Raw genomic sequence first — 20056 nt, forward strand, 5'->3', positions numbered from 1 at the left:
TTCTCCCTCACTTTTAATTTCTCCAATCAGCTGCACCATTTGTAACATTAAATGAATTCTTGCTCTAGGCAATGTTCTTCAAAGGCATTATTTTATGAACAGTTTTATTTGTACTCCAGAATTTAGTAAAATATAAGGATTATTTTTTTGAAAAAACATTCTTAATAGTGACTTTTCAAATCAAATGCAGATCTTTTCAAGTGAAAATTAATACCTGTGTGGGGCATCAGATGAGTAACGTGGAAAGGTTTGAATACAGACACATCCATTTAATAAGATACCGACTGTCATGCTGTCAGCCAAAGTGCCCCACTGAAGATCCTCACTTTAATTTGGAGCAACAAACTCTTAAAATAAACATCCGAGGTGCTCTTGGTGCCACTCAAATGCCTGCACTGCCAGAAAGCTACTAATTACTATCAAGTGCCTTTATGCTTAATTCACTTTGATTTTGACTAAACCAAAGTGAGGTAAGAAAATGTTTACTGCAGCCTCTGAGAAGGAAGGATTCAGGACTAGATGGCTCAAGACCAAAGCATGTGACATTCCAGCTCAACAACACATGAAACAGGGAGGCCGCCAATGGAAATGCTATACACAGGGCTGAGCTCCTAAAATAGGTTTTTAACAATCCAAAATATTTGGTTGCTTTTGTTGGTAGTTTTGTTTTTGGTTGTTTTTTTTTTTTTCCCCTATCACTGCTTCTGGAATAATATCATTCTTATCACAATGGATCACAGAAGGAAAATTTCAGGCTAAGAGTAGTTGGCAAGAGAAGAGTATAATCTGCATTTAAAATCTGATGTGCATTCATTGATATAAAAGGTAGGAAAAGCACTACCTTTAAAGTTAACTGAACTAATGTTAAATGAGAGACAGAGTCACAACTGAGCCAGTAATGCTTCAAAATGCTGCTGCCGAAGGAATTGATACAATGTTTTAAAAGGAAATCAGTCAAGTGATGTGAACTTACTACATGGAGTATTGTTCATCCTCAGGGCTGCTACCTAATGCTACCAGATGATGATTATAAGTAACACAAGATTCAATGGAAAGCTGACAGAATCATAGAATGGTTCAAGTCAGAAGGCACCTCAAAGATCATTTAGTTCCAACCCCCTGCCACAGGCAGCAACACCTCTCACTAAAACAGGTCACTCAAGGCCTCATCCAACCTAGTCTTGAACATCTCCAGGGAGGGAGCATCCATAACCTCCCTGGGCAACCTGTTCCAAGTTTTCACCACCCTCACTGTGAAGAACTTCTTCCTAACTTCTAGTTTAAATCTCTGCTCTTCCAGTTTAAACCCATTACTCCTCATCCTGTTATTACAAGACCTCATAAATAGTCCCTCCCCAGCCCTCCTGTAGGCCCCCTTCAGATACTGGAAGGCCACTAACAAGGTCTCTCTTCTCTAGGCTGCAGAGCCCCAACTCTCATAGCCTGTCCTCATAGGAGAGGTGCTTCAGCCCTCTGATCATCTACGTTGCCCTTCTCTGGACTCACTCCAACAGTTTGATGTCCTTCCTGTATTATAAGGATACATTTAAAATATTAATCACCATTTAGAACTAAGACTTCCAAATTATCAGGATAAGAAATTCCATTGAGGCTATATCTCTATTCTTCCTGTTCTAACAGAAGTCAATCAGCTGATTCTTATGTTGTGTCACATGCAGATGTGTTAATTAGGCTTATTCACAAATTCCTTTGTTTCCGAGATGATCACTGAAGGGATTAAGCCCCACATTTTTAATTCTTGCTCTCGGGTAAGGCCTCCAGAGCTACAGGAGATAGGCTGGGAAGGGAGGCAGTGGCACTGAAGTCAGTGAGACCAGTTCCCTGCTGCACTTTATCTGTGTGGTCCTAGTCTAAGAGGCTGTCAAACTGCTGAGTCTCGACTGGAAGGCAAGTTGCCTCCTGACAGGATTTCACACTCCTGTTCTATGAAGGAAATTACTGTACAGGGCTAAAACCAGTCAAATGTCATCTCACTAGGAGAAAATCACATGCCTTAAAAGCATGAGAGTCACAGTTCATCAATTGGATGTTGCTGTATCAGGACCATTAAAGAATACAACTTGAAAGAATATGCGGAGCAAGGGGGCCTACAGGAGAGCTAGAGAAGAACTTTCTACAAAGGCATGTGGTGATGGGATTAGAAGTAACAGCTTCAAACTGGAAGAAGCTCAATTTAGATTAGATGTTAGGAAGAAAATCATCCCTGTGATGAGGATGGTGAGGCACTGGAACAGGTTGCCCAGAGAAGTTGTGGAGGCTCCAAGCCTAGAAGTGTTGGAAGTCACATTGGATGGCGTCTTGAGCAACCTGGTCTAGTAGGAGGTGTCCCTGCTCATGGCAAGAATGTTGGAACTAGATGATCTTTAAGGTCCCTTCCAACCCAAACCTTTCTGTGATTCTGTGATCAGTGATACACATGGAAAGTCAGATGCTGCTAAGAAATCCAATCAAAATAAAATTCTAGGCAGTTTTGGATTGAGAAGAATGCTGTACCTATCTCAAATTAGGACAGCATTGGGATTACATATTGTAAAACCTGTATTCCAGACAGCTAAGACAAACCAAATCAGGACCTGAAAGCTGTTCTGTACCCTTGGTTCTGGGAGTCTGTCTGTGAGATTGCATAAGCAACAGCAGCAGCAGCACTTTGCACTCTATGCCACTTGTCTTACAAGTTCTGTTTTCCTGTACTAGTTTCGCTGCTATTTTCATATAATACAAGCAATGCACCTCAAGTAACATCATTTTCCACATAAATAAGCTTGAATTTAATCTCTCATAGAAGCACAAATTTAGAGTAAAACTTGAATTAACTGATATTCTGGGATAGAGCTATTTCAAGAAGTCCAACATCAACAGTATTATAAAATACATAGCTACACTTTGTGACAACCACATGCCTCCTTCTCTTCCTACATACAGGCAGCTCTGGCTCTCACAGAATCAAGCACTATGCATCGTGAGGAGAACGAGAGATGTGATGGCACAACAGGATGCAATAAACCATCATTTGCTGAGCAGATGAAAGAAAAAAAACCCACGGCTTGCTAAGCAAGCTTTCCTGAGCAAAGCACTGGCTGCCTACCCGGGACAAAGAAACTCAGTTTCATTCTTTCCAGACCTGAGGAACTCAAAACCTTAAAAACCAATTATACATCCAAAAACACCCTCAGCAGTAAGATATCCTTGGGGGATTTTTCTGGTCCACTAGAAGTTAACTGTCCTACCAAGAGAAATTCACTTTCTTCTGGCCCCATTCCCACACACACTCCCTACAGCGATTTCCACCCACACTACAGCTCTTTTTAACTGTGTTTAAAAAGCTGAGAGAGAAATGTGCTGCTGCTGCTGCTGGTGCTCCTCCTCCTCAGGTGGGCGGGTTGGTAGCTGGTCAGTTTTCTGCAGCATTTCTCATCGCTGGATGCGTGGGAGGCCGGGAGCAGGAAGGGAAGGAAGCAGTTCTCTTAGGAAGGGAGGCATATCGAAGCAAGTGGGAAGCAAATAGCCCCTTCCCACCCGCACATGTGCAATTATATGCAAATGAAAAACTAACACAATAGAGCTGCAAGCATTGCTCTCCAAGCTGTGGCCCTAAAAGGATATCCAAGAGCTTGGGTCTCAAAGCCAAACTCAGGGGTGACCAGATCTCTGGAAGAAAACATTTTCCACCCACCAGAAAGAACAGAGCCGTGGGGAGGGAAGGGGGGAGGGAAGAGGGCGTTCCTTACAGCTCTGGGCTGGTACGTGGGTGGAGGGTGGTTCGAGGGGAGGAGTGACAGATTGCTTGTGGCGGCAGGGAAGAAAGACGTAGGAGGGTGCTTGCCCAGGGTCCTGTCTAACCTAAGGGGGTGTTGCCAGGGTGGATGGAGTACCAGGGGTGAGTCTAAGCCGGCGTGGTGGGAGGGGAAGAACCCACTGGTGGAGAGACCTTGCCTGGGGCCTCTCTCCCGCCCTCATCACCACCCCAGCGTCTGCAGCAGCACCCAGCCACCCCCACACTTTCCCTGCAGTGCCCTCGGAGGCCGGAAGAAAATGGAAATTACTTCACTAGCACAGTTCCATTATGGATTTGCTTTCATCCTTTTCCAAACACTGCTAGTTCCCCACTGATAAGATGCAAATGAAATGGTAAGAAAGAAGAAAAAGAAGCGTTGTTTGGTGGGTTTTTTCCCTTTCACACACTTTTTACAGAAGAAATTCACTCCTGTGTGCCATTAGCTGTGCCCTCATCCCAAATCTATGACTTCATGGAGGCATTATCTGAAGTTTTTGACCAAAAGCCCTGGGAAAGGCACTCTATTCCCATGAGATCACTCATATTCCAGACAAAGGCAAAAACCTGCTTCTCCACATTACAGATGTGACTCCCCTGGTTCAGTCTTTCTTTCCCTAGGCTAGCATATTACAGAGTGGAAAAAAGATTCATTTTTCCACTTAAGTCTACTTCTACTCTCAGTGACATCAGTGGAAGACTCTCACCTTTAGCACTTGGTGACCACACTGCAAGGAAAATTTGAACCAGTGTCATCAGTGGAGGTGTTCTGGAGTATTGTCATTTGGTCAGAGGAAAAACAATCCAAGGATTGCTTGCCAGTAGAGTAATAACCACTTAGCTGGGAATTGTTCCCATTCTGCTCTTCAAGCCTTCACAGACTCGTTTATCCTTACCTTCATACACTGCAAAGATGCAGCTACTACCCACACAGAGAAATTGGCTGCTAGCTGTTAGGCCAGCAGATGAAATGATTAAATTTACAGCCAGCCTGGATGCAGCAGAACAGGACACAATAAAGTATTGCACCATTTATATCTAGTCTTGATGAACTATACCATGAGCTCTCAAAGACAAAGGGAGAGGTACAAATTAAAGGTTAATTTGGGGTCTAGAAGTGGCTTACAATACACAGAATTGCTCTTGGAATCCTTCTTGGGGAGAAGAGCTCCCACATCCTGAAGTTAGACGTTTGCTTCTGGAAAAGAAACCAAAACTACCCAGAATCAAAACCTGAAAACATCTGCTCAGCTCTGAAGTCCTCCTACAGTCTGCAATTTGTTTTTTCTTCCCAAATCTGCTGAAAAGCACTGCCAGGAAAATTCTCTAAGGGCCGAAATTGCAACCTGCCTATCCTTCTGGCTACTGCAATTACATTGCCTGAGTTCCATGTATATCCAGTCTCCCACAGCCTTCTTTTCTATTAGTAAGGTCATAACATAATCCATAAACTCCCTGGTTAAAGGTCACCTCATTTCACTTATATGACTTATTTTCAATTTAATGAAATACAACAAAGGCAAGCATAGAGTCTTGCAGCTGGGAAAGAACAACTCCATGGACCAGTATAACTTGGAGACTGACCTACTGGAGACCAGCATAGGGGTCCTTGTGAACAAAAGGATGCTGATAAGCCAGCAATGTGCCCTTGTGGCCAAAAAGGCCAATGGCATCCTGGGGTCCTGGGGTGGATTAGAAGGGCTGTAATTAGTAGGTTGAGAGAGGTTCTCCTGGCCCTCAACTCTGCCCTGCTGAGGCCGCATCTGGGATATTGTGTCCAGTTCTGGGCCACTCAGTTCAAGTAGGAGCTCAAGGAACTGCTTGGAAGAGTCCAGCACAGGGCCACAAAGATGATGGAGGGAGCGGAATGTGTGCCTTGTAAAGAAAGGCTAAGGGAGCTGGGGCTCTTTAGCTTGGAGCAGAGGAGACTGAGAGGTGACCTCATTCATGTTATAAAGATGTGAAGGATGAGTGCCACAGAAAATATCTAGTTGGAAAAGACCTTGAAGATCATCCAGTCTAACCTTCAACCCACTGAAGGGTCAATACTAAACCACATCCCTAAGCCCCAGGTCCACACATTGCTTAAAGACCTCTAGGGATAGTGACTGCACTACTGCCCTGGGCAGACCATTTCAGTGAAGAAATATTCCCTAATATCCAGCCTAAACTTCCCCTAGTACAGTTTGTAACCATATCCTCTAGTCCTGTTGCCTGTCATCAAGAAAAGACTGCCTCCTCCTTGCTCTAGTGTTGCTTCAGTGTTGGGAGGACAGAGCAGGGGCTCAGTGATGTCTAACAATAGGAGAAAGTGGGCAACAGGTGCAAATGGAGCAGAGGAGGTTCCACATGAACATTAAGGACAAAATTTTTCACTTTTGCAACAGAGCCCTGGAACAGGCTGCCCAGAAAGCCTCCTTGAGATACGATACCCACCTGGATACATTCCTGTGTGGCCTGATGGAGGTGATCCTGCTCTGACAGAGGGATTCGACTCAATGATCTTTTCAGGTTACTTCCAACTGCTAACAAACTCTGATTCTGTGAGTCTATGATTTTCACTCTTTTTTCCTGTTTCTACTTAGAGAAGCTTTCTATTCACTTTTTAGAAAACATTTTAACTTTACTATTTCACTTTGAAAAATAACTATAGGTGTGCAGGAGAACTACTGAAAACCAGGAAGACACCTCAGCTCTTTTTGAACTGGCTTGCTGTCACTACATGGCTGACTGTCAGAAAATTGCCATTTCCTAATAGCTACTATCTCCTTATTCCCAGAAAAAATATAGGTGAAGTCAAACCATCTCCAGCACATTTTAAAATGAAGAACACTGGACTCATGACAAAAGGCTTTTTCTGTCACTGCTCCTTCTCAATACCATATAGTTAACAAAAAGGGCAATAATTTAAGGAAAACGTGTAGCATACATCGAATCAGCACCATGGAAAGAAATCAGTGTCTGTGGCAAGGCAATGCTCTCTGTAACATCACTGTGTACAAATGAGCGGGCCTTACCGTTCTAAACCAGACACGCAGCTGGAAGACAACAAACAAAAGTTCTACACCATAATTTGTACTGAAGCTAGGAAGAGGGAAGCGATTAAAATCAGCTCAAGTGAAAGATGAATCAGACCACTGACTTCTATTTTGGACTTTACTTTAGAAACAGACATCTCTGTGTAATCGTGTCCTGATCACAGCCTTGCCCATGTGCACCATGTGCAGGTGGAATTTAATGAGAGCTTTGCAGAGGTTTCAAACAGCCTCCACCTGCACTTAACAAGGTTAACTTCCACAAGCTGATTTCTTCATTTCCACCACCACACTAGTGGGAAGATTACCCTACAGAAAGGTTCAGCTCATATTTGTCTGAAATATGATCTTAAGATGTAGGATATTAAGTACAAAAATGCTGCCTGTTTATTAAACTCCCCTTGACTGGGTTATGCCTGGATGAGAGATACAGTTATCCTAAGTGTGATAATTTGGTGTAACTTAGGCAGGGTTAGATTTAATTGCACTCTACTTGCTGTGAAACAATATATAGAGAAGACACTAATAGGCTGCATCTTTGATGAACATGTAATCTGCATGTAAAAGTTGTCTGGATTGATTGATGAATTCTGCAATTAATTAGTTTGTAGTACAGAATCTCCCAATGCCTGCAAAAGCACCTCATGTCCTGCTCTGTTTCATTCACAGTATACAAGACCAAAAACTGAGACTGCATAATACAGAAAGATTCTGTCTTTTTTTCCTTCCCGCCTATTTAATTTGATTAAGATTTTTACAACCAAACTTAATATACTCTGAGAGTTACTGCAACAGAAACACGAATACAGAATACAGATTCAGCAGGGGCTGAATCATTTATTGAAATGAAGAGCAAGGTTGCCCTCTGGGGACTTCTCTAGAAGTGCTTCAGAGGGATGGGATTTTTAAATTTTGTTTTCTCCAGCAAAAGAATTTTGCTACAAGGATTAAAGATTTTTTTTTAATATAAATATGAATCAAGGCAGCCAATGCTAAGAACTTGCTACTTTGAGAGGTGATGAAGCTACATTTCTGCCTGGTGCACTGTATTCTCATTCAGTGGTTCATGACACTTTTCAGTATCAGTCTCATGCGGGTATGCGTCAGCCTAGAAAAATCAGGTCTGGCACAGCTACTGAAATAAAAGTTAATTTAGTATTATAGCCTTCTATTGTGATGTCCATAAATTCTCACACGCCTTTATGTTTGGTTTTGTTTAATGGCAGTTTTTCTGGTTGTAATTTCTGCATCTGTTTACACTGAACACACTCTGTTCAAGCTCATGGTTCTGCCTGTAGCTACTACCAGGGCTGTAACCATGCCATTTGCTTAATCCCCATATCTGCCTTCTAGGATAAACAGGGTTTGGTGGGATGTTACCTTAAAGCGGATCCTTAATTTCAGTTTGCTGATTGAGATGATGAAAATAGCCTCAAGTGGCAAGAGGAGATGTTTAGGTTGGATATTGGAAGAAAATTCTTCACTAAAAGGGTTTCCCAGAAGTGGAACAGGGTCCCCAGGAAGGTGGTTGAATCCCCATCCCTGGAGATGTTTAAAAGAGATAGATCTCGGGCTGACGGACCTGGGTTTGCACTAGACTTGTTAAGAGTTAGATAATAGTTGAACTCAATTATCTTACAAGGTCTTTTCTAACCGAAATCAGGATCCTATCTATCAGTACTCCAGATGTGAGGCCACATCTGATGTACTGTGTCCAATTCTAAGCACCCCAGTTCAAGAAAGACATAGAATTGCTTCAGAGAGTCCAGCACATGGCCACAAAGCTGATTAAGGGAATGGAACATCCCTCTTCTGGAGAGAGCCTGAGAAAGCTGGGGCTCTTTAGCTTGGAGAGGAGAAGACTGAGAGATAACCTGATCAACATTTATAAATATGTAAAGGGTGAGTGCCAAGAGGATTCAGCCAGGCAGGCTCTGCATGGTGATGCCCAGTGACAAGGGGCATTTATAAATATGTAAAGGGTGAGTGCCAAGAGGATTCAGCCAGGCAGGCTCTGCATTGTGATGCCCAGTGACAAGGGGCAATGGGTGGAAGCTGAAGCATAGAAAGTTTCATGTAAACGTGAGGAGGCATTTTTCCCCTGAGGGTGACAGAACACTGGAACAGGCTGCCCAGGAGGGTTGTAGAGTCTCCCTCTCTAGAGACATTCAAAACTCACCTGGACATTTCCTGCGTGATCTAGTACAGGAGATGCTGCTCTGGCAGGGGAGCTGGACTAGGTGATCTTTCGAGGTCACTTCCAGCCCCTGACATTCTGTGAGTTTTGTGAGTAGCTAAGAGGGCAGCACAGGTGTGGCCGCAGGGGTAAAGGATGAGAAGAAAAAACAGGAGGTGAGAAATTAAGAAAGTGGTTTTGCTACTGAAAACAGCACGTTGTCAAAACGCCGGTTTAGTCCACGAAGTTCAGCTCTGAAGGTGACCTGGCAACGTGGCTCTCTCTCTGGATCCCCTCTGGTCATCAACCACTGGAGTTTATATTATTGTTACGCACGGCACCGTTTGCTTCACCCACGAAGGAACAGCCTCACCTCACGTCCACGCACCCCTGGGGCCTAATCCGGGATGTAGAGCAGGACCGCTCACCCCAAACCCTGTCACGGTAAGGAAAACCCTTCATAAAACTACCGAGCGAGTAGCCTACAGCCCTGCTTACAGATTCCGTGAAGCCTGCGGGTTAATCTGCTTTTGTTCGTCGCTAACTTGGCTCGAAAAGAACTATTCGAGCGAACCCCGGGGGGACTGCGTGTCCCCACCGGCGGTCCGTCGGGCAGCCGGCAGCGAGGCGCGCAGGCGAACGTAGCGCAGCCCGCCCAGCAAGCTTGCCCCGCAGCCCGCCCAGCAAGCCTGCCCCGCAGCCCGCCCAGCAAGCCTGCCCCGCAGCCCGCGCCCCCGCGCATGCGTCCTGCCCCTCCCGCAGCGCTCTCAGCCGGCCCGGTGACGGCGATCGACCGCGCCGGCTGCTGCCATGGCGGGCCGGGTTCTGAGGCCGCTGCCCAGGTAACGGGGAGGCGGCTGTGACTGTCCCGAGGAGCGGCAAAGCTTCTGCTGCACTTCCCCCCGGCCCGGTTTCGGCGCTGAGGGGCTTGAAATAGCGCCGGGGGGGTTGACATGGCGCCGGTCCAGCAGAGCCCTCAGCCCTGTGGCAGGCAGCGGTAGTCCGCGCAGGCCGCCGAGGCTGCATGGAAGTGTGAGCAACACCTGAACAGGTGTAAAAAATAATGTAGTCGTAGATTAGCCAGGTCGGGATTAATTAACTCCTTCTAAATCGAGTACGTACTACAAAACGAGCGTAGGATGTTGGGATGTAACATGTTAATGGGCCCCATTGGTCCCTTGGAGTAGCCGAAAAAGTTGCTTGTGACAGAAGCCATGTGTCTGAACTCCGGCGAACTGTCCTGCTCACTGTCTGCCTTCTTCAGAGTACCGTGATAATTAATGAGCAACAGCCTCATTACTTAAACGGATCTGCTCCCAAAAACATTTCTGCGTGGCTTATCTGCTGTCAGCAGCAGAAGCGTGAGCCTGGTTCGAGCTGTTACATAAACCCAGTGTGGTTGTATGTACACACCCAAGGACATGCTGCCGTGGAAGCTTTGGAAATGGCACAAGTGTTTTTACAGGACGATTTAAAAAAAAAAAAAAAAAAAAAAAAAAAAAAAAGTAGAAATAACAAAAAGGCTGAAAATCTTTTAAAGGTACACGCTGAGAAGTGTCAGATGTGTCCCCCAAACTCTTTCTGTTTCCAGGTTCCCTCCTGACTTGAAATCAGTAGTCAGCCTTGGTATCTCCTGTCTATTTACTAGTAAGCAAAGGAGTTCCCAACTATTTTGATACCAAAATAGTTCTTGTGTTTACTTGATTTTTAGAAAGGAGACTGTAAAACAAACTTCTTTCAGAAGTTTTCCTAGCACATCTTTACTGAACTCAGCAGTTACATATCTGGGCATTGTGTGGCTGGTTTGGAAGTTTTAGATGTCTTTTTAATACTTCTTTTTCAGGCTGAGGCCATTGAACAGGCTGCAAGTAGTACTACAACATTTGGTAAGAACTCTGTCTTGTTTGAGCTTGAAGCCTTTAAGGATACTAACTCTTCTGATACACCAAATGTGCTTACTCACAACAGTTCTGAAAGCCATTAATTTATTGCTCAGGCATAATGTTGCCCACATCTTTGAGCACTTTGTTGCAAGCTTCTAGTATATTGTAAATGAAAGCCTAATTATTTTGGTCTTATCTACTTTTATGATTAGTTTCTGTGGTATCTTCTTACATATCATTTAACAGTGAGTTTGAAATCAATTGTGAAGATACTTCAGCAATTTGTTATCTACTGCTGAAGTCACTTAACAGACAAAGCAATGTGTAGTTTGGTGTTTGAAGTGTCAAACTGCCAGTAGGGATACTTGGAGCTGTTACCGTTATAATTGTGGCAGGTATTTTCAGAATGTCAGCCTTAAAGAACCTTGTTTTGTTATGTTGTGGGGTTTTGGGTGTTGTTTTTGGTTGGTTGGTTGTTTTAGAATGGAATCAAATGTCAGAAAGCCTGTTGCTCAGAAACTTGTCTGAAGTTTGTTACACTTTGATGAACTCAAACATAAAGTGTCTTTAGAAATAATTGTTTAGGAAATGCAAATAAATCTTGCAAGTACAACTCCAAAATGCATGTTTTATGGTCTCATACAGTGAGTTTTGAGAATACAGATCAAATTCTTGTGTGTTACTCAAAGTATCTGATGACATGTGCTGAATTTACTTGCTTTTTCATGTGCAGAAGATGTCCAAGCATGCAGATTCCACAGCTGAAGTGTTGTTGGAGAAGAAAGGATGTGCAGGAATAATAACTTTGAATAGACCCAAAGCTCTCAATGCAATAAATATTTCTATGATCCGACAAATCTATCCACAAATAAAGGTTAGTAACCTTGCTCCTACTCATCTACATGTTACCTAAAACCAGTTTTAAAATTCACTCTGACACTTCTAGGTGTCCTGATTGAAGGCAGGAATGTCTGTGTGAGTACATTGGCCAGATACATAGAATGAGAAAGGACAGTTTCAAGCCAGTTAGGAGGAGGCACATCAAAGAAGTAAGCTGTCAAACAAAGGAGAGGGGGGGTGGAAACCCCATCCCTAGAGGTCTTTAAGGCCAGGCTGGATGTGGCTCTGAGCAATCTGATCTAGTGTGAGGTGTCCCTGTCTATGGCAGGATGGTTGGAACTAGATGGCCCTTGCAGTCCCTTCCAGCCCTGACAACTGAGTGGTTCTACAATAGTTAAATCTACCATCTGGAGAAAGAGACCCATATTAAAGCCAGAATTGAATGCAAAGCAAGCAGCACTTAGGATTTATGTGTTGTTCCCTTTGGCAATACACACTGGCACTCAAAAATTCCAGGCTATACAGTGGTGTTGCCTCTTCTTTGGGCTCATTTTCTGTGGGAAGGCTGCATGCCTGAAATAAAAGATACAAGCCATTGGGAAGGAAGGTGCTGTCAGAGGCATTCCTTAGAGAAGAAATTTGTGAATTTACAGGCACTGTTTCTACAGGCTGTGAAATTTCAAGCATGCCAATGGTCCTTTTTAGTTTAATGATACTATATAGGCAAAGTCAAACTTTAACTAGGTACCAGTATTTGTTGGATACTTGTCTGCCTTTAGATACTTTGGTAGACAGTTGTGTAGCAAAATTATATATTTAAAGAAATAAACCTCAATTCTGTAGTGCTGGCTGGACTTGAAGTGCAACCTCAAAAGGTGGCATAATTTTGATACAGTTGCTGGTGTACAGAAATACCTTGTTTTTCCTGTATCCACTTACTTGAATAAGGGATATATAAACATAATTTTAGTGTAGAGGAAAAGCCTTTAAAGGCTCTCACCACAGTTGGGCTGCTGCTGAAGTCTCGTTACCAGTGTATTTCAGTCAGGGGAAAAAAAACCCAAACAAAAACCACCACACCACAGTCTTTGTACCTAGCAAAGCATCTGCACACAAATTGATTTGATCTAGTCCTTGATCAGCATTGATTGCAGTCATTTCAACAAAATACATCAACAAGTTAAATGCTGCTGTCCTTTCCATGCATCTTAGATTTAAAAGCTTTGCTATTTGGTCTGAAATGCTGTTGTTGTATCTTAGATATTTGAAGCTTGCTGCCCTGGCATTGTGTTCCTCATGAATTTCTTGTCAGGTCCCACTGCCTTTCTTCAGAGAGCTCTGCACACAGGTGTGATTCTGAGCTATGCTAATTCCTGATGTCAGGTGTGCATAGGACATGAGTGGCAGAAAGCTTCAGTTTACAACAAAGTGTTTTAAGTATGGTTTGATTTGCTTTTTGAAAAAGTAAAGTAGGAATTATTGACAGTACTCAGAGAAAGTAGTATTTACACAGCCTTAAACCCTATATGGAATTGTTTACTTCTTTTTAGACTTGGGAGCAAGATCCTGAAACTTTTCTAATAATTATAAAGGGAACTGGAGGAAAAGCTTTTAGTGCTGGGGGTGACATCAGAGGTAAGGACACTAATCTCTTAAACATTTGATGGTTAAATAGAGCTGGCAACAGTGATCAATGCATCTGTGGTTATATTTTAACTAGGGACTATAAAAGACTCCCAACTGTTAAATAAGCAGTTGATTTAAGTGTTAAGTAAACGAGCAGCGCAGGTTATCTTTGAATTACATCCTGCTCTAATTGGCTTCTCATTTTTAGTATTCAGTCTTCAGTATAATCACTTTTAATTGACTGTTTGTATATTCATGGAATCAGCCAGGTTGGAAGAGACTTCAAAGATCATCCAGTCCATCCTAGCACCCAGCCCTATTTGATCAACTAGGCCATGGCACAAAGTGCCTCATCCAGTCTTTTTTTCACCACTTCTAGGGATGATGACTCCACCACCTCCCTGGGCAGCCCATTCCAGTGGCAAATCACTCTCTCTGTGAAGAACTTCCTCCTAACATCCAGCTTATACTTCCCCCGGCACAACTTGAGACTATTGATAGGAAATGTCACAAATGAGACTACCAGACATTTGGAGGGGATTCCATTGTGTAGAAAATGGACTCACAAGTATGTGACAAAGTCTGCAGCATAATAATAATGGAAGAGATATGGGGAGCAGGCTGAGTACCACTGGGCTGGCATTCAATGTCCCTCTTGTTGGGACTTGACACAGCCAAGGGTGTAAAACTTTACCAGTAGCCTTGTTGCTGGAGAATCCCAGGAGCTCTCTTATGCAGATACAAATAGGGCGCTGGGATAAGGCAGCTCCTTGAAACAACTCCCTCACAGGAGCTTGGAGCCAGATGGGGATCAGTCACTTCTCCTAAGGAATAAGCCATAGTACAAGAGGAAATAACCTCAAGTTGCACCAGGAGAGGTTTAGGTTGGCCATGAGGAACAGTTTCTTCCGCTTGAGGGTTGTCAAGCCCTGGACTAGGCCTCCCTGGGGCAGTGGTGAAGCCCCAACCCCTGGAGGGCTTTCAAAGCTGTGTAGATGTGGTGCTGAGTGACATGCATTAGTGCTGACCTGGCAGTTCTGGGTTGGTGATTGAACTTTGTGATCTGAAAGGTCTCTTCTAACTGAAAACAGTTGACTGACTTCTTCATTTCAGTGAATGAGGAAAATAAAGTTACTTGAGTGTGGGGGAGGGTGATGAAAACCTTACAGAAACACATTCTAATGGTAGCAAATTTTCTCAAAATGAATTAGTGTGAAGTTGTTGTAGAGAAAAAAACATCTGTTATGTAGTTGTTTTCTTCTATTGAACTTGTAGGTATCTTGAGAATTCTTATTTCTTTTAAGCCATCACAGACGCAGGAAAAGTTGGTGATAGATTGACACAAGATTTCTTCAGAGAAGAATATACCCTGAACAATGCCATTGGTATGTCTGATAGCAACTTCTGTTTTCATAACTGTGGACTTAAATGTAAATTCTCTTTCTATGCTGTGATAATGTAATGGAACTAGTACTTTTTTTTTTTAAACCAAGTTCAATACCAGTACTGTAACATGTGGATGAATTAATTCTTAGATGCAGAAAGTGTAGTTCTGTGCTAAGTGTTGTTGATCTACTTCAAAAAGGACCTGAAAGTAAAAAAAAAGATTTGTGAAAAATCATTACTATTCAGTCAGAAAGCAGAAGATCAAATTACAGTTAAAGCTTTCCATTTTAATAAACTGCATAAATTAATGTTTCCAGAAGCCTGTACTGGTAAGGCGAGGGGCAATAGTTTGAAGTTAGAGGAGATTTAGATTGAATGTTAGAAACAAGTTCTACACCATGAAGATAGTGGAATACTGCAACAGGTTGCCCAGGGAGGGAGTTGAGGCCTCATCCCTGGAGATATTCAAGGTCAGGCTCAAGAAGGCTCTGAGCAGCTTGATCTAGTTGAGGATGCCTCTGCTTACTGCAGAGTGGGTTAGGTTAGATGATCTTTGGAGGTCCCTTGCAATCCATTCTAGGGTTTTATGCATACTCAAGCTTGGAGTTAACTGTGTTTACACTGGGTACAGCTTACTGGGGTACAGAGTATTAACAGGGGATGGATATTCATTCTGAAAAGTCATGAGTTGGATATTTTTGCGAGAAGAAACTTCTCCAAACATACTTAAATTGAATTCAGTTTTGAGCTATTAAATACTGTATCCAGTGTTAGCCACTCTAGAAGTGACCATGCTGGTATCAGGCTGAGAGAAAAGAGTTCTTAGATTAACTTCTAAAAAGTTATTTTTTTACTTTATTTGACAGAGATTCCAGTTTTAGTAGGTTTGTACCTTTCTAGCCTTCATCAAGAGAAATAGCTGAAGGTTTTGGGTATTCCCCTGTCAATTGAAGTAGATGATTGTTCTAGGGCTGTTGCAGGCCACGCTGCCTGCTCTCTCTGCTTGGAGCAGGAGCTGCAGTAGACAAGCCCATAGACCAGTGTGGTGTGGAGCAGCTGCGAGGGTCTCCAGGCGATTCAATGTGAATTATGCAGAAGCCAATTTTATTACGTACAGCCCAAACATATGTACACTCAGCCAGCAGAGCACAGACCTACACATTAGCATAATTAGTCAGGGACAACCCACCACATCTGCATAAGTACACGCCTTGTTATTCTTGTTAGCGAAGGTCCATTATCTACCCCTTCTGAGATGAAGTGGCCAGCTGCATGTGAGAACCAAGGTCAGTTATTACCAGGATATGCCTGTTGTCACTTCTTTTCACTCCCACAGCTCTCCTGCACCTGCACCCCACAACTCTTCTGCATTCTGCATTCCCACATAGTATCACAGTATTTCACAGTATCACCAAGGTTGGAAGAGACCTCACAGATCATCAAGTCCAACCCTTTACCACAGTGCCCAAGGCTAGACCATGGCACCAAGTGCCACATCCAACCTTGCCTACTGCCTACCTCCACCACCTCCCCAGGCAGCCCATTCCAGTGCCCAATGACTCTCTCAGTGAAGAACTTTCTCCTCACCTCGAGCCTAAATTTCCCCTGGCGCAGCCTGAGGCTGTGTCCTCTTGTTCTGGAGCTGGCCACCTGAGAGAAGAGAGCAACCTCCTCCTGGCCACAACCACCCTTCAGGTAGTTGTAGACAGCAATAAGATCACCCCTGAGCCTCCTCTTCTCCAGGCTAAACAACCCCAGCTCCCTAAGCCTCTCCTCGTAGGGCTTGTGCTCGAGGCCTCTCACCAGCCTCGTCGCCCTTCTCTGGACACGCTCAAGCATCTCAATGTCCTTCCTAAACTGGGGGGCCCAGAACTGAACGCAGTACTCGAGGTGTGGTCTGACCAGTGCAGAGTACAGGGGCAGAATGACCTCCCTTTCTGTTTCTTCTTAAAGTGGAGGTCGTGTTTCTCATCCAGTTTGCAGGGCCCTTTGCAAAATAAGTGAAAAACACAGCACCTCTAACACTACTAACAAAGGCAGCTGCTCCTTATCCAATGTGTAGGTTCTTCTGTGCTCTAATAACAGAGTCAAGCTGACAACTCTACTTTTGCAATTGCCTACTCATTAAAATAGCATTGCTAGAAGCTTGTGAAGCAGGAACCTAAATCATTAAGCATGATCAAAAGCTTAACCATATCTTAGTATACATTCCAATACACAGTCATCTGAGCAAAAGTCCTTGCTTACCACAAAGAAAACAGACTGAAAATACAAGCTGACATCTATCAAACCAAAAATCTGGGCACATTTGCCCTCTTTTTCTAGCCCCCCCCCCCTTTTTTTTCTTTTGTGTGTTTTGTTTTTTGTGAGTGCCATGGTGTGCAGTCAGCATAAGCAGGTGCAAAGTATAATATCTGAGCATATAACTTGCACAAGAGTGATGGTACTATTGCAGTGACCTGTCACAGGTCAATCCCACAGAAAGCCAGTGCCTAAGCTGGCATGAAACTGGATCAAAAAATCTTTGCCATAGTAACCTTGCCGAAATCATAGCCATGTTACTTCTCTGTGTTGTTTTGGTGTGTTCTGTTTCCACATAATTCTTACCCTTAAAAGAAAAAGTTCCAAGAAAGGAAAGTTATCCTACAATATACCTATGAGAAACTATAGAATCCTTAACCATATTAATGCTAAAAATTGATAAAGGGGAAATTTGAACCCTGGAACTGATTCCAAATACAGAAAAAATAAGAAACCCAAAGGAAAAAATTGAAAGAGAGTTGTTACACAATGCAGTGCGGTTAAAACAAAAAAGAAAAATATTAAAAAATTATGAAGCCATGGCATGTAGGGAAAAAAAAAAGAAGCTTTTAGGGCAGTCAATCCCAAAAGGAAAAAAAACATTTGTTAATCTATCAGTTTCACCGTAGTAGGACTAGTCACAAACTTAGCATTCTTACCCCAATATACTATTACAAGTAACAAGCACTTAACGTCCAGTTAGCTCTAAGATCCAGTACAATCAGAAGGATAAAAACATCATCAAGATTTACATCAGTAACATACAGTCAGCAAGATACAAAATAGGGCTTTCCTCACTCTTTTAGTTATTCAAATATTGCAAGAGTTGATACTTGCAAAGTTTAGAGTTACCTACCTCTTTAGTGCAGGCAATTACAAAACCTAGGTTTTGAATAACTTTGGTATGACACTATTCCTTGAAGGCAGATGTCTGCCAAAAAGATACAATACTTGTGTCTTATATTCTAGAACTTCAAAATACGCAGGAGAGCTGCTGGAAATGTAATTCAAAGGCTGGCATCCAGTGCCCATGCGTAAGCTTATCTGTGCATCTAAGAACAGAGCTAAAAATGTGATTCTGTTATCACACAGAATCACAGAATGTTAGGGATTGGAAGATGATCCAGTCCAGCCCTCCTACCAGAGCAGAATCATCTAGAGTAGGTCACATAGGAACATATCCAGGCAGGTTTTAAATGTCTCCAGAGAAGACTCCACTACCTGCTTCAATGCTCTGTCACCCTTACAATGAAAAGTATTTTCTTTATGTTCACATGGAACCTCCTCTGCTCCAGCTTGCTCTTACTGTCCCTTGTCCTATCACTGGACATCACTGAGCAGAGCATGTCTCTGTCCTCCTGACACTCATCCTTCACAAACATGAATAAGGACACCTCTCAGTCTCCTCCAAGCTAAAGAGACATCCTCAAAGAGAGATGTTCCACTCCCTTTAATCATAGAATCAACCAGGTTGGAAGAGACCTCCCAAGATCATCCAATCCAACCTATCCCTCAGCCCTATCCAGTCAACTAGACCATGGCACTAAGTGCCTCATCCAGGCTTTTCTTGAACACCTCCAGGGATGACGACTCCACCACCTACATGAGCAGCCCATTCCAATGCCAATCACTCTCTCTTTGAAGAACTTCCTCCTAACATCCAGCCTATACATTCCCTGGCACAACTTGAGACTGTGTCCCCTTGTTCTATTGCTGGTTGCCTGGGAGAAGAGGCCACCCCCCACCTGACTACAACCTCCCTTCAGGTAGTTGTAGACAGCAATGAGGTCACCCCTGAACCTCCTGTTCTCCAGGCTAAACAACCCCAGCTCCCTCAGACTCTCCTAATAGGGTTTATGTTCCAGGCCTTTCACCAGCTTTGTCGCCCTTCTCTGGACACCTTCCAGCACCTCAACATCTCTCTTGAATTGAGGGGTCCAGAACTGGACACAGTACTCAAGGTGTGGCCTGACCAGTGTTGAGTACAGGGGAAGAATAACCTCCCTTGTTCTACTGGCCACACTGTTTCTGATGCAGGCCAGGATGCCATTGGCTCTCTTGGCCACCTGGGCACACTGCTGGCTCATCTTCAACCTACTATCTATCAGTACCCTCAGGTCCCTTTCCTCCTGGCTGCTTTCCAGCCACTCTGTCCCCAGCCTGCAGTGCTGCTTGGGGTTGTTGTGGCCAAAGTGTAGAGCCCTGCACTTGGCCTTGTTAAATCTCATCCCATTGGCCTCTGCCCACCCATCCAGCCTGTCTAGGTCCCTCTGCAGGGCTCTCCTACCTTCCAACAGATCAACACCTGCTCCTAGCTTGGTGTCATCTGCAAACTTACTGATGCTGGACTCAATCCCCTCATCCAGATCATCAATAAAGATGTTGAACAGGACTGGGCCCAGCACTGATCCCTGGGGAGCACCATTAGTGACTGTCTGCCAACTGGATGTGGCACCATTCACCACCATTCTCTGGGCTCTGCCATCCAGCCAGTTCTTGACCCAGCACAGAGTGAATCTGTCCAAGCCATGAGCTGCCAGCTTGGCTAGGAGCTTGTTGTGGCAGAGGCTGTCGAAGGCTTTGCTGAAGTCCAGGTAGACTACATCCACAGCCTTCCCCACATTCACCAGGCAGGTAACCTGATCATAAAAGGAGATCAGGTTGGTGAGACTGGACCTGTCCTTCCTAAACCCATGATGGCTGGGCCTGATCCCTTGGCCATCCTGTCATGATCTCTGGTGGCTCTGTGCTGGACTCTCACAAGCAGTTCCCTGAGGCACTTCCTGAACTGAGTGGTCCAGAATTGGACACAATATTCCAGGTGTGGCCTCACCAGGACAGAGTAGAGAAGGAGGAGAACCTCTCTCAACCTGCTAACCACAGCCCTTCTAATACATCCCAGGATGCCATTGGCCGCCTTGGCCACAAGTGCACATTGCTGGCTCATGTTCACCCTTCTGTCCACCAGGACCTCCATGTCTCTTTCCCTGTGCTGCTCTCCAGCAGGTCAGCCCCC

General features: G+C 43.9%; 1 protein-coding gene across 1 annotated transcript in view; it reads left to right on the forward strand.

Moving 5' to 3' along the window:
* The first annotated feature begins 9744 nt into the window (after positions 1-9744).
* HIBCH (3-hydroxyisobutyryl-CoA hydrolase) overlaps positions 9745-20056 on the forward strand; it is a 65419-nt gene continuing 55107 nt past the window's right edge. Inside the window, exons 1-5 of the mRNA XM_064157825.1 lie at positions 9745-9846; positions 10848-10890; positions 11621-11761; positions 13278-13362; positions 14658-14738. Coding sequence (XP_064013895.1) covers positions 9815-9846; positions 10848-10890; positions 11621-11761; positions 13278-13362; positions 14658-14738 — 382 coding nt within the window. The 5' untranslated portion in view covers positions 9745-9814. The remainder of the gene's footprint in view (positions 9847-10847; positions 10891-11620; positions 11762-13277; positions 13363-14657; positions 14739-20056) is intronic.

Source organism: Pogoniulus pusillus, chromosome 2 (genome assembly GCF_015220805.1).
Source record: "Pogoniulus pusillus isolate bPogPus1 chromosome 2, bPogPus1.pri, whole genome shotgun sequence".
Lineage (NCBI taxonomy): Eukaryota > Metazoa > Chordata > Aves > Piciformes > Lybiidae > Pogoniulus > Pogoniulus pusillus.